Genomic DNA, 22,451 nt, shown 5'->3' with positions numbered 1-22,451 from the left:
GGAAGTGCCCTACGGGGGTCTGTTGTGAAGTTGTCCATCATCCTGAGAAAAAGGCAATAAGACTTTTGCCTACTACTAAGGTGAGCGGGACAAATGGGCAAAGCTTGCATGTGATTTTCACATTTCCATACTCGTAGTCATTTAAAGGGAGAACCATGGACTTTGCTCTAATCAGAACAGGATAAGAAAGAACCCACTCAGCAATGTCACATATTGCGCTCCAATGGATCAACAATGCATTCACCTCCACCAAGCATTTTAGATCATTTTTCAATATAGAATTGCTCAGAAAACAAACTTGCTTTGACTTTGCCAACCCCAGGAGCTAGGCTTGCATGCCCTTGATAGAAATGGCCCTTCAACAGAGAAATCGTCTATTTTTATATGTGTTAGTACTTTACTGTTCAGGTTTAAGTTTTGTGATATGAGCATCAGGGCCCATCTCCTGTGGCCTAGCCACAACTTAATGGAGCATGTGCTGCGTGGCTCCCTCTCGGTCCGATTTCAGCCACAAGGAACCCATCCCCAGGACCTGACCAGAATACAATGGGGGAAGGGGGCTGTGCAGCCCCCTTCCTCAGGCTAATCCCACCCCCCAGGGCCCGGCCAGGTGCCCCAGGTGCTTTGGTCCCAACAAGGGCACCCAGTGTGCAGGATGGGGACTTGGGAGCCTCTAGGTCCCCGTGGTACCAGCTTCCTGTGCAAACCAGCTTTGCGCTTGCACACAGTGAGCTGCTGTAAATGCAGGTCTCTGCATGTGAGAGCAATAGTTTAATCTGCTTCCCTGCCAGCATGTCTTCCAGCAAGTGAAAGCACTTTGTCAGCTCACATCAAACAAAAGCACACAGTTATGTCCTGGGGGTGGGTAGCCCGGGACATAGCCAGAACCGGGCCTCGGGGTGGTGGTTCCCAGGACCATTGATGGCTCCAGAAAGCTGCATAGGCAATTCTCAGGCAGGTTGTGGCCCAGGGGGCAGTATATGGCCCGGGAGCGGGGCCCTCCTGCACTTATTCAAAATATTGAAAGTAGTAATCCCCGGGGTGTGGGTGGTCTGCATAGCCCTGCAAATTATTGGTGTTAAGCTTCAGGGAGATGGTATTCCCAAGGGTACTAAAGAGCCCATGAAGAGGGTCCGCTTAGCCCCACTCCGTCGGGCAGCGCCTCTCCAATAATTAAAATAAAGCCCCAGGAGTGAGGCCTAGTGTGCTGTCTTCTCCTTTTTCTCCAAAATTCCCACATAACCCTGGGACCTGGCCCCTCAGGGGCTTCTTGAAAAACAAGCACGGGAGACTCTGCTTGCTTTTTTTTTATTCACTGTGATATTCGCAAATATATGTTAATTTTGCAGTGAATAAAAAAAAATGCTTCTTGCCCTGCTGGGGTCAGCTGAAGCAGAGTCCCAAGATGGCTGCCAACACTTCCTGGTTGAAGTGTTTTCAGCCAATAAGAACCCTGCAGATCTCTGCACGAACTTGTCATTATGTGCAAAGGCTTTGCAATTGTAGATATACAAACTTGGATTTCCCTTTATTTCTTGCAAACCACTGAACAGATTTACAGCAAATAACAAAAAGCACAATCTGCGGACCAAAAGCTAGCTTTCTGCCAAATTTAGTGTAATTTCTTCCAGCTGTTCGGGCTGCAGGCAGGTCTAAAGACACTATAGGAATTAACATGGGAAACACAACCTTTTCAACTTCCTCTTTTTCTCAGCCCCCAGTAGACAGATCGCGCCGACACTTCCATACACAACAAGATTCACTGGGGCACTTCGTTTTGGAAAATTTCTTGAAGATTAGTCAAATGATGCCAAAGATATACACAAATCAAAAAATGTTTTCCCTATGAAAAAATGGTCCTAACTATAACTGCCTATAACTACCTACTGACGACAGATAGTAAGAAAAAAAAAAAATATATATATATATATCCAGGGATTGCTTCACAGCAACAAATTGCGCACTCAGGAATCCAAAGTTAGCATAGAAGGTTTATTTTCAGATCACACGCTACGCGTTTCGACACGAATGTGCCTTGATCACACGTGTGATCAAGGCACATTCGTGTCGAAACGCGTAGCGTGTGATCTGAAAATAAACCTTCTTTGCTAACTTTGGATTCCTGAGTGCGCAATTTGTTGCTGTGAAGCAATCCCTGGATTGAATGGTAATCGGCTTCTGTGGTCCGCCGATCTATATGCGCCACCTGGCCCGGGAGAAAAGAATCCCAGCAGGACCCTGCTCTTTGTTTTGAATATATATATATATATATATATATATATATATATATATATATATATATATATATATATATATATATATATATATATATATATATATATATATATATATATATATATATATATTTATATACACACACAGGCGTGGCCGGTACAGGTAAAAGCTGTGGGGCAGGGCGGGGGGGAGTCAAAATAGGACGGGATAGGGAAAATAAATAAAAACCCTTACCTTCGCCAAGTCGGAATAGGGGTGTCACTTACCTTATATATACTTAACATTTTGTTGTAAAAGCGCGTGTGGTAAAGGCATATGTGTGGTAAAGATCTGCATGGTAAAGGCAATGTGTGGTAAATGCATTGAGTATTAAAGGATACCTGGTAAAGTCACGCGTGGTAAAGGCATTCATTGTTAATGTCTAGCAAACAAAAGTATGACATTTATAGATGTTCCAGAGTAATTGTTTATGCAGAACTGCATTACTGTGGAACAACTTGTAAGAATAAATGTGAATGTTAAAATTAGTATTTTTTGCTCGTTTCGAAATGTCACCTCTCAGTCAGACTCAGGAGGCTTGAGTACCATTAAATTGGGGACAGTGCTTAGAAATGGAAGAAGCACAGTACCAAGCGCTCTACAAAACAAGTTGTTAGTAGGAATATACATTAAATATAAAACACTTTGCAAAGGAGGCCTTAATGTTCATTGTCCAGTGTTCATTTACCCTGAAGGACCTGCTCCATGCTGCATATAACCTTAAATATATAAATTAATTAATAGATATTTATTGAGTCCTAGTGCACAGTAAAAGTAGCCCTGATTCTGTATTTTTGTTTTCTAAGTGTATTCTCTCTCGTTCCATCCTTTAGAGGAACTGAAGGCACCCTTGGAGGAGTACGTTCAGAAACGATACCCTGGGCTCGTGAAGGTGGTCCGCAACCAGAAACGAGAGGGCCTGATCAGGGCCCGGATTGTGGGCTGGAAAGCCGCTTCAGGAGAGGTGACCGGCTTCTTTGATGCCCACGTGGAATTCACTGCTGGCTGGTAGGTTTGGAATTTGAAACTATACAGTGCAGATGCGTATGGTCCTCCTGCGAAGATATGCAGATGTAAGCATGGGTGTCAATTTGATGCCCCTGGCACTGCTTCTTCCACCTTGAACTAAGGGGTCAGGGAGAGGGGGCCAGTAACCAGACTCTCATGTTATTGCTGTTTGTAGTTTTCACTACGTGGCATTATCCTAGACCTTAGGAGCAAATGGGAAATCTATGGAAGGTCTATAGTCTGACAAGATGTCAACCTCGTGCAGTCATTAGGACAAAGGACGTGTGATGTCATTTTCTCTCATCATGACATTTTAATTAATTATTCGGGAATGGGTATTGCTGGAGTAAAGGAAATAACACACTTTTCTTATTGCTTTGTTCTCTTGCATACTCAGCCGTCTTTTAAGAAAAACACAATTATTGAGGATTCACTTAATTTAGTAGGTTAAGTAGATGAACCCACATATATTAATCCCTGTGTTCGGTAAATATTCTTCTTGAACCCTTGCATTCCTTGCCAAGTCTGCTGAAGCTTTGTGGTACCCTAAATAAATTAAATTTGTAAGAGGCAAAGTGTAATTGAATTAGGTCACAAAATGATATTGGTGGTTAATGAGAAATTAATCAAATAGGCAGCCCACTGGGCCAACTATTGTGAGTCATATGTTCTATTTGGGGGTTATTTTTGCATACCATACACTTGCTCAGAGATAAGGTGCTAGATTTAAAAGGGTAATCTGGAAATGGAAAAATAAACTGCATTGTTTAATATTGTTCAGATTGTCCATTGTTTTGATACAGCCTTAACGGAGCCACAAAGCACAAACAGCCAGATTCATCAAACCAGAATCGGCTCGCAAAGGGCGATATTCTGAGAATCTGGCCCTTTGGAAGCGCTATTTTTGCATTTGGGATGCATCATTCCAAATGCAAAAATCGCAAATGTAGAAATCGCTAATGTCGATTAATTGCATTTAAGGAATCTCAATTTGAGATTCCTTAAATGCAATTCATGAACCATTTTAAAATTGCGAAATCGCAATCTGGGGCCGCTACTTACCGCAAAGTCTAACTACGTGGATAATAGCAAAACCTTTTCTAAGTTGCATGTTACACACACACATGTCCTTGGGACATGTGTGTGCGCAACACCAGTGGACATTACCATTTCAGGGGTGCAACAGGGTGTCCTTTGGACACCCTGTCACCCTTGGAATTGCTTCCTTATTTGCAATTCGCTAATTGCTAATCGCAAATAAGGAATGACTCCCCATTCATTCGGAATGAATGGGAAAGCCATTCCTTATTTGCGATTGGCAATTAGCGAATCGCAAATAAGGAAGCTGTAGAAATCTCTTAAATTATTGCGATTTCTACATGCATCCCGTTTTGCGAGTCTTTAATAGCGAATCCTTAAATTCGCAAATAAGGACTCGCAAAACAGGACTTTGATGAATCTGGGGGAAAGTGTACAGAGGTCCTATCCGGTGCACTTGGACTTCACACCTGAAGGTTCCTGCAAAAAATGACAGGAACCTCTGATTGGGTGGCTTACTGCATCAAAGAGTTCCCTCCTCGCCAGTAAACTCAGTCAGTCAGTCAAAACCACTTTATTCGATTAGTTAAAATCATAAAAGTATTCTAGACATATATAAGACAATTAAAACATATTAAAATCAATTAATACAGTATTAAACATGACGTAAATTTAAAAAACACTTTAAAAAAGTGTATTTACACAAAATTCATTTCTGTTTGCGCTCAACAGTACAGTAGACAGGAATTAATTATCTATCCTCAATTGTGAATCCAATCTTGACCTTAGTCTCTTACTTCTTACAGATGCGGCCAGGAAACTAGCAGTACAATACATAATTACAGGAGAATCCATCATCTGTAAATATAGCAGTGCGGGCTTGTACTGCGTAAAACCCATCTCCTTCAGAATTGGTTTTAGGTATCGAATCCGAGGTTCACAATAAAAAGAACAAAAAAACAAGAAGTGCGCATTATCCTGGGTGGAAAAACCGTCACATTTACATGGGGACGACTCCTCAAGCCTACACCAGTCTTTCTCGTCCCACAGGACCATATAAATTTGATTGAAGCGGAACTTGGTCAGTAGCCACCTATGAAAGAAGTTTGTGACCACTGCCAGGTAAGGAGCCAGCTCAAGGGATGAAGTTATCATTACATGTGCCCTCACAGAGGGTTTGCATAGCTCAACCGCCTCACGCTCGGCAACACATAGCCTAATAAAGTTAATCTTCACCCACGTTAGATCAGCTTTACACAGGGATTCTGGGCTATCGAAGATCTCAGGGCGTCCCAGCTTCGCAGCCAAGGACTCAACATAGGAGAGCCACTGAATATCCCTCCTGTGGTCTAAATTAAGACAGTCTTTAATGATCCTGTGGTTAAGGCTAAGGTTCGGATTTAGCCAGAGCTTGATCCACATTAGGAACGGAGCTAGATTCATTGTGTCTAGAATGTAACCCAGACCTAGCTCTAGGTGTAGGGAATAGGTGGCAGTTGACTGAGGTAGGCCCAGCAAAGATCGAACGAATTTATTTTCCTCTATTTGGATACGATTAGAATTAGCATATCCCCAGACTGCAGCCCCGTATCTGGCAATAGCGGCAGTCTTGGCTTTGTAGATGGCCAAGATAACCTCGATTGGTTTTCCCCCTAGTCTCTTTGCAAACCCCAGAATTGCAGAGGATGAGCTTCTCACCGCGTTTGCTTTGGATGTTAACTGCGGTGACCAAGTACCCCTTCGATCAAAAATAACCCCTAAGTAGGTAAAAACTTTCACACTTGTGATAACCTCACCGTCACAGAAGAAGGTTTTTTCTTTAATTTTACTACAACCTGCTGACATAGTGTGGGATTTACTCTTGTTAACCACCAAGTCAAGACTAGACACGAAATTTCCAAATGAATCAAGTAACTTTTGCAGGGCAATTGGGGTCCTGGCTATTAGCACCGCATCATCGGCATAGAGGAGCACCGGGATTGGGGCGCCACCCATGCTCGGGATGTCCTGCGTGACTGCTGTTAGGTCATCCTCCAAAGAATTCACGTATAACGTGAATAACATTGGGGCCAGTATACAGCCCTGACGGACCCCTCTAGTTGATCTGAAGCTTGCCGTACATTTCCCATCTGTTGTCATTCTAATTCAGGCTCTCAGATCTTTATGGAGCTCCGCCAGAAAATGTACCAGGGAGCTATCAAGGCTCAACTTCAGGAGCATTGCCCACAGCCTAGATCTATTGACAAGATCAAAGGCTGTGGACAAGTCCATGAAGCCTAGGAATATCATTCCCCCTTTTGCCCTTGTATATTTGGAGATTATAAGGTGGAGATTGAGGCATTGATCCTCTGTACTCCTCCCTGACCTGAATCCATATTGTGCCTCAGACAGAATATTGTTCCCTTTGGCCCAGGAAGCTATTCTCGCCAGGACAACCTTCCCTAGAATTTTAACCGAGGAGTCCAGCAGAGATATAGGTCTGTAGCATCTAGGGTCTCCTCTCTGCCCTTTTTTAAATATTGGTACTATCGTGGCTAAGGACCAGGTATGGGGGAATCCAGCTGCTGCAGAAGCGTTAAAAACTTTCGTTAAGATGTTAGCCCAAAACAGCGGATTTGCCTTAAACATATCCGCTGGTACCCCATCGGGACCCGGGGCCTTTCGACCCGCAGTGTCCTCTATTGCTCTGAGCACTTCAATTATATCAAAGCTCACAGGCTCCAGGGGGATATCAGAAGTAGGGACTACAAAGGGTTCCAGCTCCATGTTGCTACCATAAATTTTTTCAAAATGGCTAAGCCAATGTGCCTCAGATATGTTAAGTTAACTCATTTTGTTTACCTGCAAGTTCTCCACACGCTCTTGTCAGTGTTATTTTCTTAAGTTATTTAAATTCTATCTTTTAATAAATAGTGGTAGTGCTCCGTTTTTTTTTGAGGCGTTCAATTTCTAAAATCGTGTAACAGTTGCTAAATATTTTTATTAGCAGCTTCCTGTGTGTTCTTCGTTTTTAAATGCACTTAGGAGGATCCTTTACAATCTCTCTTCGCCAGGTTGGGATTTGTACGCAGGTGTCATAAACTTCTGCAATGGTGATGCGCAATTTAGCATCAGTCGTAAACACATTTTTTCCAACACCGATTGCCATTTTTAAAAATGTTTGCACTGGTCGTCGCGGCCAATCTAGAACTCGCTGCAGACTTACCCGTAAAAAATGCAGGCTTTTCTGGCTTTTGTGATCTGGACACTTATCAGTGAAAACAAGTTTGAGCCACATGTATATAGGTTTCCTGTTGCGATTTTCTAATACCGAATGTTTGCGATTCACTATTAGGAATTTTCAAACACTTATGTATTAATGTGTCTTTAACACATTTAGTGATTTTTAATGGGGACATAAATTACCCACCTCATTAATATTCATGAGGTTGGTAGCAATTTGTGACCCATTGGAATCACTAAAAACACAGGGATGGTGGCCTGCTGAGGGCAGCAAACCACCATGTCTGTGTTTCGTTTTAAATAAAGAAACGTTTAAAAAAAAATGCAGGCCTTTTATCTTATAGGAAAAAGGGACACGTTTCAAAAAGAAGAATGAAACATTTCAGTTTAATTTTTAAAGAGTAGTCAGTGGTCCGTGGGCCTCCGCCTGCTCTTAAAAACGTGTTTGCACACTTTGGCAAAGTAGAAAGGGTCCCCTGAGGATCACTTGCCATTTGTGAATAGATTATCACCTACTTTAGGTAGGTGGTAAAATGAGACCGTTTTACAACCTCCTTTCGGTCGCAAAACACTTGTACAAAGTACAGCGAGTCACATTTACGAATGAACGCCGTTAGCACGCCCCTTCCTAATACCAAATCACTAATTGGTACATAGGAAAATTGATTTTTCTGGTAGCAAAAGGCCTTATTCAGAAAATTGGGCCGTTTATGACCTGAAAAAACCTACATGGATGTTGCTCTACATGTGGCTCTCAGTGCTTGCCTTCGTATGGGCAGAAACAAACCTGTTGGTAGCAATGGCAGCTGCCGCAAAATGAAAAGTGTGGGTGGGGGGGACTTAAGGATAAAAAGAATAATTTTAAAAAACGTTTCTGTCGTTGAGCCGATGGCCGCCTCAATGCTTTACTCCCCTCAGTCACTGGTAGAGCACAGGCTCCCCACCCAATCCAAACGCTGCGCCAGTATTGGTCTGAGTGGCCTGGTCTGCCGCTCAGACAGTGCCTGGGCGCCTGCATCTTTTTCCCAATCCAGCTATGCAGCACATCTGGGTTGGAGAAATAGAAGCATCCATGTCTGTTTGGCTGGCCTAAGATGGTAGGCCAAACTGACATGGACGCTTACTAGGAGTGAGTACAGGTGGGGATTAGGAGGAGAGTATTTCCCTGTACTCGGATGATTTTATGCTAAAGCTCACTCAGCCAACTCTCTCCATTGACAGAATCTTGCAAATATTTAGTATATTTGGGGATCATTTGCGTTACCATATTAACTGGTCCTAATCCCTAATCTTTCGATTGTCGGGTGACCACCTGAGAGTTTCTGCACACTATGCAGCAACGAAGGTAAATGAAAACGCGAAATACTTGGGGATTCATGTCACTCGAATCTGCTCCCGTATATGGAGAGGCTCCACAGAAATGTAGAGCTGTGGAGAATGTTGTCCCTATCTTTGATTGGTAGAGCAGCATTTTATAAAATGATGTTACTCCCACACTTACTTTACATATTTCAGAACACTCCCTTCAGGATCCTGTGATAGCTCTTCCAGCGCATAGACAGTGCAATTTTCCTTAAGTTATGGAATGGGAATAATCCATGTATATGCAAACTCCAGAGGGACATATATGATGATGGGCCAGCAGTCCCAGACACTCCTAAATACTATTGGGCTTTACAGTTGATAGTTGTAAATGATTGATTTAGTGACCATGCAGAGCCGGCCTTCAGAGTGGACAAAGCATTGACGGGTAAGAGGGGCTTACAGCAATCTTTCATTCTGTTTGAAGTTCTCTGATGGGATTTCAAACTTGCAGAGACTGAAAGATACAGGTATCTCCGAATTGGCCATGCACTTAGATGCCATATACTGGAGGGTGAACGGTGGCAAAGAAGCCACTCCTCTAGAAGACAGGCTGCTTATAGATCCTGTACTCAACAAGGCCATCTCACTGATTTATAGGATGCTAGTGAACAATTCTCCAGACCGCTGGTATCTTTGAGGGATGTCTACTCTTGAGATTTAGGAAACTTGATGATGATGACTGGATTGATGCATTCCAGAGTCCAAGGGAAATAGCAATCCTCGCTAGGTTTAATGTATTCCAGCTACAAATCCTTCATGGATCTTACTACTCCTGGACCCTACTACATAAAATGCGCCAGGCTAACACATCACTGTGTATACGAGAGCGTGGCCAAGAGGGTTTCATCTTTCATATCCTATAGAAATGTCTTGCAATTTAGACCTATTGAGGGGCGGTGACCGACAAGATCTCTCTGGTCTTAGGAAAAACGATTTCCTGCATTGAGATTGGCTGATTCTATTCAGGGAAGGAACCATGGGCGAAATATCAGAAGATAAGGGTAACACTGGCACCTGGTGTGGCAAAATGGAATGTTGCATGTTTCTGAGGCAAACTCAGCCCCCCATGGGTCACAGATTGTAAAGCCGATCTAGATTGATGCCAAACGGCTGAGCAGGTGGCTAATGAAAGTAGGGGATGTCCCAAAAAGTGGGAGAAAGTCTGGGCTGCTACTGCTTTTTGGGATTGTGGAGAATGGGAATGGGACAAGCCCTTCACTGTCGCGGGTACTTGACCCACCCAAAAGAGTGAGGTACCATTTTTATCGGCAGATCTGGGGTAAGGCTCTGTGATAGGAAATTTGTGTCAGCCCAGTGATCCTACAACTTGTCCACACAGAAATCTGAGAAAAATTACATTTTTTTCATCAAAATTTGAGGTTTACAGGGGATTCTGGGTAGAGAATTGTTGGGGGATCCACACAAGCCATACCTCTCTGGACTCCCGCTGGTCTCTAGTTTTCAGAAATGGATGGGTTTGGTAGGTTTCCCAAGATGGCCGCTAATCCCTGGACCAAAAAACTCATGACAACAGAGATACTGACATGAAGAGGGGTCCTGTGAGGAGAAAAAAAGGTAAACTCGGAAAAGCAAAACAAGGTCACAGAAAGAAGAGGATGAACGAGACTAATACCTCATCCCAGACGATAAGAGAAATCAAAGAACTTCAAACCCAAGTAGATAATATTCTAAGCACAGTTCAAGCAATGAAAAAGATGCTGGAATTCACAGTAAGCTCTCACACCAAAATCGAACAACTCCGAGATGCTATTAGCATTTCTCAAAGAAAGGGAAACATGAGGGCAATGCCATTTCCATACAGACAAAACCGACCTCAGAGATACCTTAAAGACCTATCGGAGGAAGAAACGCTTTCCTTACTAAGGGATTATGAAACCACTGACCTTGAAAGAGGGGAAGATATTAAAACAGTTCAGATTGATGTGAATAGAACAGCAAAGATAAGTGAAAGGAGAACTAATCTTAACAACCTACAGCAAGTCCAACTAATCGACGACACACAGAACGCTGAAACAAGGAAATCAGGGAAACCTTTGAAATGCCTACTTCTCAACTGCCGGTCCGCAAAAAAACATGCATCAGATATAGCTGACCTCATCATGAACAAGGAAACTGATGTAACAATCCTGACAGAAACGTGGCTAACGGAATCCTCATCACCTTGTATTGACCTACTTGTACCCCCGCAGTATAATATAGTGAGACTTGATAGACCAAAAAAGATAGGGGGCGGGATTGCCTGCATTTATAGATCGAAGTTAGAGGTCATCCAGGAACTAACAGAAACACTCGATACTGTGAACATCTCAGGATTAGATCAGCAGAGAATCAAAGATGCAACATGCATGCGATCTACCACCCCCCAGGCAATAATACATCCTTCATAGACCAATTAATGGAAATCATTACTACCAACTCCAATCCTGAAACTAACAACATTGTTCTAGGAGACTTTAACTTACACTGGAATGATAGTGATGACAAACAAGTCAATGCTCTTAAAGACCTTCTAGAGGAGTTAAACCTTAACCAAGCATGTACACAACCAACACACGTGAAGGGAGCCACGTTAGACTGGATAATTTCAAAGACGAACAATACCTTAATTACGGCAATTGAGCCATGCGACTGGTCAGATCACCATGCCATAACCTTCCTGATAAACACTATGAAAAATACCAGAACCAGTCAACCTACCAGACACAAGAAATGGATGCGAGATATCAAAGATCCAAATATGAAATTACTAATAGAAAGTTGTGAGAAGAACCTAAACCCACCAAACAATATGCTGAAAGTAGAGGATCTTACGAACCATTACACCACAACAGTATCGAACATAGTCAATACCACAATGCCACTAAAACTGAAAAGAACAACAGAGAAAAATCCATGGTTCAGTGGAACACTGAATGAAGAAAGGCGAAAACTGAGACAGGCGGAAAGAAAATGGAGACAACACCCATCAACGCACAAACTGAATACCCTCAGAAGAATCCGGAGTGAATACAATAAAAAGGTCCTAAATTCAAAAAAGGAATTTATTAGATCGGAACTAGATAATGCCAAAAATAGGCCGCGGAAACTATTCGAGATTTTAAAACAGCAATCTAATAAAGTGGCCAAAACTGCCCAAGAAACGACAAAAACTCAACTAAGTTGTGAAGAGTTTGCATCTTTCTTTACAAACAAGGCTAATATTCTGGAAAGAGAGCTTAGAAAAAATGAAGCTGACAATATTGATAGTACAGACAACCGTACCCCGCAAACAGTTAATATCACCTCGGAAAACATCCATATCACAAAAAACATGGCGCAATGGGATAACTTCAAGATACTGGACCAAAATACCGTCGCCAAAACACAATCGGACATCAAACCCAACAACCACTATAACGATCCACTCCCATCAAAGTGCATCAAAGAAATAAATCATATTGTGATTCCCATATGGACGAAAATAATAAATGCCTCCCTATCCCAAGGGACCCTTCCAGATTGCCTAAAAACTGGTCAAGTCGTTCCCATCATCAAAAAACCTACAGTGGACCCAGCAGATCCAAATAACTTCTGCCCAGTGACCAACATCCCTATTCTTGCCAAACTAATTGAGAAATTTGCTCAAAAACCAATTAAGCCAACACATCACTAACTTCTCACTTCTAGACGATTGTCAGTCAGGATTCAGAACAGGACATAGCACAGAGACAGCGATCTTACATATTGTCGATGACGCACTACAGGCGTTAGACCTTAATCAGACATGTCTTCTTATCCTCCTAGACCTATCATCAGCATTTGATACGGTAAATCATATGAAATTACTGAACAGGCTCCATGACAGGATGAGTTTGTCAGGAAATGTGCTAAAATGGTTTGAATCATTCCTTCAGAATAGAACGCAAAGATTTCTGGTCAATCAATCACTCTCAACATCAAGCCCTAACTCAATTGGAGTCCCGCAAGGCTCTACGTTATCTCCATCACTATTTAACCTTTACATTGAACCTCTCACAGAAATCCTCCGAAATTCAAAAATATCCTATCACATGTATGCGGATGATACGCAGATTTACATCAAGATAACATCCATGGAGGATGTCAAGAGAATGAATGAATCCTTAAAAATATCATTACAATGGCTATCTGATAATCATTTGAAACTAAATGCACAAAAAACAGAATTCCTACTAATCACACCACCAAAGAAACACACAGAAGGGAAAGAATGGTGCAATATGATCACAGCGTTAAACTGCATCCCCTACACTAGTTGGCTCAGCGAAATCATTAGGAATCACACTTGATGAGAACCTAAACATGAAAGCCCACATCAAAGCTGTGGCAAAAAGAGCACGCTATCACCTGAACTACATTAGAATAATGAAGCCATTCATATCCAAGCAGGATCTAAAACTGGCAGTACAATCACTAGTCATCTCAAGGATTGAATATGGATGTACAACGCTAGCAGGGCTCCCAAAAATATCAACAGCACCACTAAAGGCATGTCTCAATGCAGCTGCAAGACTGATAACCGGATCGAGAAAATTTGACCACATATCACCGCACCTGAAAGCATTAAACTGGCTACCTTACGAAGCCAGAATCCAGTTAAAAATGGCATGCATAACCCACAAAGCGCTACACCACAACACACCTAAGTACCTGGCTCAGAAAATTAAAATCTCCGGAGGAAACAGACCGGCCAGGAGTGCAAAGGAGCTGGTGCTGAGACCAGCCATCTTCAAGAAGAAGAAAACGTATGATAGAGCCTTCTCAGGGGCAGCACCAAGGGTCTGGAATTCACTTCTGCCAAACATAAGAAAAATTCCAGACACTACATCCTTTAAGAGGGAAACGAAAAACTTCCTAATAAATAAGTTCCTTCCATAGGCTGGACCCAGGTCAATAGAACACTTGAAAAAGGAGTGAAAACAAAAAGCTACACAAACAATAGACATTTGGGATTTTATGGATTCTATTCCACTCATTTTAGCCAGATTCAAACAATTACCACATCTTGTATATATTCTCTGTATAATTATTAATGTAAAATCTCAGACTATGTCATACCCTGTATATATTTTACTGTATAACGTCTAATGTATAATGTTTATCTATTGCTGCTGTATGTATCTACCTCTTAACATTGAGAAAATCTACAAATTCTTATCTATAACTACCTCATGTAATGTGAAGCGCTCTGATACCTAAGGGTCTTGTTCGCGCTATAGAAAACTCTTAAATAAATAAATGGGACCCCCCCTTGCAAAAGCAGTTCGTTTTGTGATAGGTAATTTTGATGTCTGCACAATACGTTTCGGGCCCTTGCCTGTTGCGGGTACTTGACCCACCCACACAAGTAAGGTACCATTTTTCAGGGAAGACTTTGAGGAATGCAGGATGGTTGGAATTTGTGGATCCACGCGGATTCCAGAACTTTCCATCACCATAATATGAGGAAAATGTGGGTTTTTGGACAAAGTTTGTGGTTTGCAAGGGCGTCTGGGTAGCAGAACCTGGTGGGAGCCAGACAAGCCACCCCATCCTGGATTCCCCTGGATGGCTAGTTTTATAATCTGTATAGGTTTGTTAGGTTTCCCTAGGTGGCAGCAGAGCTAGGGTTCAAATCAAATCTACAGCTAGGCACTTTGCAAAAAAAAGGGTAGGTTTTCACTGTAAAAATGTTGTGTGTCCATGTTGATTTTGGGCCGTTTCCTGTTGCGGGCACTAGGCCTACCCACACAAGTGAGGTACCAGTGTTCTCGGAAGACTTTGAGGAATGCGGGTGGGTGGAATTTGGTGGATCCACGCAGATTCCAGAACTTTTCACCACAAAAATGTGAGGAAAATTTGTTTTTTTGACAAAGTTTGAGATTTGCAAGGCATTCTGGGTAACAGAACCTGGTGAGAGCCAGACAAGTCACCCCATCCTCAATTCCCCTGCGTGTCTAGTTTAAAAAAATGCATAGGTTGGCTAGGTTTCCCTAGATCAAAATCTATAGCTAGGCACTTTGCAAAAAAGGATCTGTTTTCACTGTGAAAATGTGGTGTGTCCATGTTGTGTTTTGGGCCGTTTCCTGTCGCGGGCCCTAAGCCTACCTACACAAGTGATGTTCCATTTTTTTGGAAGACTTTGAGGAATGCGGGGTGGGTGATATTTTGTGGATCCACACAGATTCCAGAACTTTACACCACAGAAATATGAGGGATATGTGTTTTTTTGACAAAGTTTGAGGTTTGCAAGGGATTCTGGGTAACAGAACCTGCTGAGAGCCAGACAAGTCACCTCATCCTGTATTCTCCTGGTTGTCTAGTGTTTGAAAATGCATTAAGTTTGCTAGGTTTCTGTAGGTGCCGGCAGAGCTAGGGTTCAAAAGGTACAGTTAGGCACTTTGCAAAAAAGGGTCCGTTTTCACAATGAAAATGTGGTGTGTCCACAGTGCGTTTTGGTCCATTTCCTGTCGCGGGCAGTAGGCCTACCCACACAAGTGAGGTACCATTTTTCTCAGAAGACTTTGGGGAATGCGGGGTTGGTAGAATTTAGTGGATCTACACAGATTCCAGAACTTTCCGCCACAGAAATGTGAGGAAAATGTGTTTTACTTTACAAAGTTTGAAGTTTGCAAGGGATTCTGAGTAACAGAACCTGGTGACAACCAGACAGGTCCTCAATACTGGTTTCCGCTGGTCATCTAGTTTTCAGAAATGTATAGGTTTGCTAGGTTTCCATAGGTGCCGTCAGAGCTAGAGTTCAAAATCTACAGCTGGGCACTTTGCAAAAAAAGGGTCAATTTTTACTGTGAAAATGTTGTGTGTCCACGTTGCATTCTGGGTTGTTTCCTGTCGCGGGCATTAGGCCTAACCACCATTTTCTAGGAAGACTTCGAGGAATTCGGGTTAGGTGGAATTTTGTGGATCCACGCAGATTTCAGAATTTTCCACCACAGAAATGTGAGGGAAATGTTTTTTTTTCTACAACGTTTGAGGTTTACAAGGGATTCTGGGTAATAGAACCTGGTAAGAGCCAGAAAAGTCACCCCATGCTTGATTCCCCTGGGTGTCTAGTTTTCAAAAATGTATAGTTTTGCTAGTTTTCCCTAGGTGCCGGCAGAGCTAGGATTCAAAATGTACATCTAAGCACTTTGCAAAAAAAGGGGTCAGTTTTCACTGTGAAAATGTGGTGTGTCCATGTTAAGTTTTGGGCCATTTCCTGAGGCGGGCCCTAGGCCTACTCACACAAGTGATGTACCATTTCTAATGGAATACGTTGGGGAAAGCGGGGTGGGTAGAATTTTGTGGATCCACGCAGATTCCAGAACTTTTCACCACAGAAATGTGTTTTTTTTGCAAAGTTTGAAGTTTGCAAGGGATTCTGGGTAGCAGAACCTGGTGAGAGCCAGAGACATCATCCCATCCTGGATTCCCCTGGGTGTCTAGTTTTCAAAAATGTATAGTTTTGCTAGGTTTCCCTAGGTGCCAGCAGAGCTAGGCTTCAAAGTCTACAGCTAGGCAGTGTGCAAAAAAAGGATCTGTTTTCACTGTGAAAATGTGGTGTGTCCACGTTGTGTTTTGGGCCGTTTCCTGTCGCGGGCCCTAGGCCTACCTACACAAGTGATGTTCCATTTTTCTAGGGAGACTTTGGAGAATGCAGGGTGGGTGATATTTTGTGGATCCACGCAGTTTCCAGAACTTTCCACTAGAGAAATGTGAGGAATTCTGGTTTTTTGACAAAGTTTGTGGTTTGCGAGGGATTCTGGGTAACAGAACCTGGGAAGAGCAAGACAAGTCACCCCATCCTGTGTTCTCCTGGGTGTCTAGTTTTAAAAAATGTATAGCTTTGCTATGTTTCCCTAAGTGCCGGCAGAGCTAGGGTTCAAAATTTACCGCTAGGCACCTTGCAATAAAGGGTCAGTTTTCACTGTGAAAATGTGGTGTATCCACGTTACAATTTGGACCGTTTCCTGTTGTGGGCACCAGGCCTACCCAGACAAAAGAGGTACTATTTTTCTTGGAAGACTATGTGGAATGCAGGGTGGGTGAAATTGTGTGGATCCACGCAGATTCCAGAACTTTCTGCCACAGAAATGTGAGGAAAATGTGTTTTCAATGACAACATTTGAGCTTTGTAAGGGATTATGGGTATCAGAACCTGGTGAGAGCCTGACAAGTCACCTCATCCTGGATTCCCCTGGGTGTCCTTTTTCAAAAATATATAGGTTTGCTAGGTTTCCCTACGTGCCGGCAGAGCTAGTGTCCAAAACTCACAGCTAGGCACTTTGCAAAAAAAGGGTCAGTTTTCACTGTAAAAATGAAGTGTGTCCATGTTGCGTTTTGAGCCGTTCCCTGTCGTGGGCACTAGGCCTACCCACACAAGTGAGGTACCATTTATATTGGGAGACTTAGGGTAACACAGAATTGTAGAGCAACTGTTATTACCTATTGACTTTTGATGCATTTATGCCTTCCAAATGAAAGACAATGTGTGAAAAAGAAGTCACTTTGACAAATGTCCTATAATTCTCATGCTAGTATGGGTACTCACATCAAGGAGGGGTCCATTTGCACAAATGGGTGTTTTTTCCGACTCATTTTCAATTTTTCCTATTTTTAACTGTTAGTTCTATAAAGAAACCTTGAAGGATCTACACAATTGACCCCTTGCTGAATTCAGAATTTTGTCTACTTTTCTAAAATGTATAGTTTTCCAGGACCCATTATTGCTTTCATACCCATTTCTACTGGAAGAATGGTGAAAGCTGGGAAAATTGTGATTTCAGTCCCACAAACAGACGCTTTCATTTGCAGCACTTTTTTTCCCATTTTTCCAAAAAAATTCAAAATATTGCTGTATTTTGGCTAATTTCTGGATCCCCCCCAGGGAAAGCCACAAACCCTGGGTACCTTTAGGATCCCCATGATGTTGGAAGAAAAGGACGCAAATTTGGCGTGGATACCTTATGTGGTCAACAAGTAATGAGGGCCTAAGCTCGAACTACCCCAAATAGTCAAAAAAAGGCTTAGCACGGGGGAGGTCGGGCAGCGAAGGGGTTAAACAGAATGGAAATATGAACACTAATGAAATATTTGCAATAAATTGAAGGTATACTGTGCCCACAATGACATGGTAGCTCCCAAGATGGCCGTTCATGTCTTGTAATGGTACCCTCCCAACAACACGCTCTCCTTTTGAGCTGCGGAGTTGGCACTCATAGTCGTTATGATGGGGGCGGTGCCAGCTTGTGCGGCCAATCGGATGTTGATGCCATAAACGCTATCCTGTGAGACTCAGGATTGTATTCCTGATTGGCCTGATCTGGCAGACTTGGTCAGGAAAAGACAACGTGTATGTGACGGTGAGGAGGCATATGATGAACAGAATGGCTTCTCGAAATATATTCACAGCCTGCAGTAAGGGGCAGTCGTAAGGCGTTCGTATGCAGGGATTTGACACTGCTATTACAGAACAAAACAAAATTCCACTCAGTGGAGTAGCTAGGGTGTCATGGGCTCTACAAAGTTTTCATACATGCCAATATACCCAATTTAGGCAGGAGACTCCCAATTTTTGAAGCCACAAATGGCTTTCTTTTGTCTGTCTCCCACCTGAAGTTGCCTCTGCTTCAATGTAAGCCGCTGGGAGAAATACATTCTCACGCTTATCTTTATTTAAATCTCCCACTTTCCTCTTTTATAATGTTGTCATGTATGAAGATTTGCAAATACAAATTGCAAGAAAATTTAAAAAAGTACTCCTATCCCTATGAAACATAACATAGGATGCTTACATTAAAATGGCAACCAAAGAAATATACAATATGTTTTCTTGCTCATTAGAAACAAATATATCTTATACATTTGTTACCAATTCAGTTTTTTCAAAAGAGTTCAAAATAGTTCGAAAGATAAGAATGGCAAAATAATCTTGCACACTGTGACCTCTACCCTCGCAGAGACAGGAAGCCTCCCCTCCATTCAATTCTAGAAATTTAGAAGAGCGAGAGGGAAAAGTAGAGTTCATTTTCAATAATATGGGTATGGCAGCATTTGCATTCCAAACATGCGGTCCTGTACCTAGAACAATTGGATATGTGAGGTCAGGTTTAGGTGTTGCGTAATTTGTGTAATTGTAAACACATTTGGCAGTAAAAAAAAATAGCGCAAAAAACACCGGTGGCATGAGCAGCACTGTTCACTTTCTGGGCCTTCGTGTTATGCACAGGTGCTTGCAGTAAAATTATACAGTGAAAAGGACTTAATTACTTGACGTGGCATAATGGCGCAATTCCGCAAATTTCACTTAAGACCCTTTACATGAATTTCCAAAATTATGCAAATTATGCTGGTGTAATTTAAATTTCGCTCAGGCCTAGTCTAGTTGTGCGACGCTATACTGTGATATGATAGGAAAGGCTTTATAAAAGAGAAACAGCAAACTTAATAGTACACATATTCAATTAAAATGTACTTATATAGTACATCAAACATATTTAGCAATCCTGGGTTGGAAGTGTTGCAAAAGACATCTGTTAAGTGGTTCCCCCTTTTCCAGGTTGTTTTTCTGCCATCAGGACTGTGACACCACACAGCATTGACACAGCACATGTGATCTTCCCCTGTAAACACAAGGCAACATTGATTACACTGAAATGACATTTAAAATTCTAGCGCGGCCTGAATAAATTGGTGTAGAAAATTGTGTCTGTGGCCTGGAACTTAAATGTCATATGTGGGCTGAAGTGTATAATCACCACCCACATGTATGACTAAGATATATTCCATTCACATATCGGGTAAGTAGATACCAAGGAACAAATGGAGTGTCAATAGATGTCTAGCTTAGACGATGGTAGACTGGAAAGTTTATTATATTGACCTCACCGTGAGATCAATCTAACAGGATGGAAACCCCCAGGGAAAGCGCTCTGTCATAGAGAAACAAACATTGTTATCCATTAGCCGAGTCACATCTAAATCTGGCCTGTAAAGACACAAGCTTAGGTGCTTTAGGTATAAATGTAGTGCTTGTCCCAGTGCTTAATTTGAGCCAGAAGTTTCTGGTGCTGAGCATCAGCACTTAATCATCAACACTGTCGTTTTTCATGACCATCGTTAAGGACACATTCATTTATGGGAGGCACTAGGAGATTAAGTGATTTTCCCAGAATTCCAGGATGTTCAGCCAACGCCAGGCTCAAACCTGGGCCCTTATTTATGAGGCCTTGCGTCAGTTTTGCGCCGCCGGTGCGTCACTTTTTGTGACGCACCAGCGGCGTACAAAATGCGCCTTGTTGCGCCATATTTAAAAAGTGACGCATCTAGGTAGATGCGTCACTTTTTAAACCCCTGCGCCACATTATACCTGCGTCAGGTATAATGTATGCAGAGGGGGCGTTCCCCCGCAAAAAGCCTCGTAATAGTGACGCAGTGAAATCTATGAGATTTCACTGCTTCACTTTTAGGATGCTGTTGCGTCAAAATCTTGCGCCTGCCTCAGAGCAGGCGTATGACTGACGCAAGCCCTTTCACATGGGGCTTTCCCCATGTGAAAGGATGCATTGCTGGAGTTGCGTCACTTTTGTGACACACTCCGGCAGTGCGTCACTTTTGCGCTTACAGATGCGTCAGAAATACTGACGTATCTGTAAGTCCTTGCGACATGATGTGTCATACATTAAATATGACGCATCATTGGTGTCGTAAGGAGTGCGCAGTGAAAAGTAACGCATCGCTGTTTTCACGCAGCGATGCGTCACTTTTCATAAATGAGGCCCCTGGTTTCTCAGCTCGAAAGTTGGCAGCTCCGGCCATTGCGCCACACCCTCTTCCTACTTTCATGGTTAGTAGTTGGTTCTCATTTAGGCGGCGCTAACAGGAGAAAAGGGCTGGTGCCAGCTGCCTTCTGAAAAGAACCCTGGCATTTTTTTTTTTACAAATTAACCACTGGTGCTTGCTAAATATTAAAGAAAAGTATGTTCCTAAAGTAAACAACTACAAATGTTGTTTGTCTCTGCTCCGATAAAGTTGGAAGAGACGTTATTATTATCCAATGTAATAGTACTCAATTTACAGACCTGCTTGGGACAGGAGTCTGCAAATTACTGCATACCTGTGTGGGAGCATTCAACACACTGAGCCATCCTGCTGTCATATGAGGAAGAAAGAAGTAGTCACAGCATTTGCCACACGTGGGTGCTCCTACTGGTATCTCAACATGGCCAGACAGTAGTGTCTCTGCAGCATTGACATCACAGATGTTGGACCAGCTATGTCAATGTCAGCTAGATTCATCATCCCTGTATACCCACAGCAATATTTCAATTTAGAGGAAATATCCAAGAACTTGTCCTCCTGACCCAAAAAACGTCAATGCTTCTTGGACGTTTGACATTTCCCTTCACTTTACAAATATGTCATCGCTCAGACCATCTAGAACCACACCTATTCGCAGTGCGTGGTAATTTGGGCCAATTCCACATTCCTTGAATGGTCCAGCATGCTAAGGACTGTCAACATATATTATTTAAATTGCTTGATTTTTTTATAGGAACGAAATACAAACTACTTTCTGTGAATATGTTGTTTGCTATTGGAAATCTCACTATAAAAATACAAATTACAAAAGAATATTTACATTTAAAAGGCTAGCAACCGTAGAAATTATTTATCATCCCTAAAGAATTAATAAAAGTTGACTATATTATAAGACGCACTTATGTGCACCAGTTTTAATTGAAAAACAATGCTGTAGCCAATGAATAAAGTTATTCTTCGTCTTCCAGTCTGAGGGGGTGGCTAGATTTTCTTGAGAACATAAGTGCAATCGCTGAGCCTAACTTGTTTTGTTAAAAAGTACATAGAAATGTGATGATTTAAAAATCTACTTAATTAAATGTGATTATATGTAGAATTTATTCTGACCCCATGCGGCCACCATACCTGTGATGGCATCCAATCATGAGTGAGTCGGAATTTACGACCTACATCACGAATATTGAAGAAGTAGGTCGAATTACGACCAACTCCGAATGCTGACTTTGGGAACTGAACTATTAGTATATCAGTCAGTTTGCTAAATCCGAATTGATTTTCAAAACGTCAGTACCCAATTTACAGCAACCTTTTGCAAATCAGTTCTTAGAACATCCGGACCCAAGTACCTTTTTAACACTTGGCCCTGAGAGGTGCAAGGCAAAGCAGGTTACCAGCCCCCTCAATGCAGATTAGACCTAAGGCGCCATTGGAGAGTTTTCACATAGATTATTTCACCCCCATTTTGAAAATAGTTGCAATTGTGTACATATAGTATTTAGTTATGTGTGTATTACAGTACGGGTTGGATTTGGATTATTGAATAGTATTTGTTGTGTTGTTGAGTTCTGAGTTTCTACCCCACAGCATGACCCTGGGTAATGCTACCCCAAGGGCCTGATATCGAGAGTTCGGCAAGGCACGTGCGGGCAGTACGCCACTGCCACGCCCCTGCACCGCTAAGACTCGTCGGCACCTGCTCGCAAGAT

At 42.3% G+C, this 22,451-nt stretch overlaps 1 protein-coding gene across 1 annotated transcript in view; it reads left to right on the top strand.

The window, feature by feature from the left end:
* The window catches only part of GALNT17 (polypeptide N-acetylgalactosaminyltransferase 17), a 1,810,367-nt gene that overhangs the window by 779,973 nt on the left and 1,007,943 nt on the right, over positions 1 to 22,451 (top strand). Inside the window, exon 4 of the mRNA XM_086954581.1 lies at positions 3,108 to 3,282. Coding sequence (XP_086810707.1) covers positions 3,108 to 3,282 — 175 coding nt within the window. The remainder of the gene's footprint in view (positions 1 to 3,107; positions 3,283 to 22,451) is intronic.

Source organism: Lissotriton vulgaris, chromosome 2_1, assembly GCF_964263255.1.
Source record: "Lissotriton vulgaris chromosome 2_1, aLisVul1.2, whole genome shotgun sequence".
In the NCBI taxonomy this organism is placed as follows: Eukaryota; Metazoa; Chordata; class Amphibia; order Caudata; family Salamandridae; genus Lissotriton; species Lissotriton vulgaris.
This window is presented reverse-complemented; position numbering and strand designations above follow the sequence as displayed.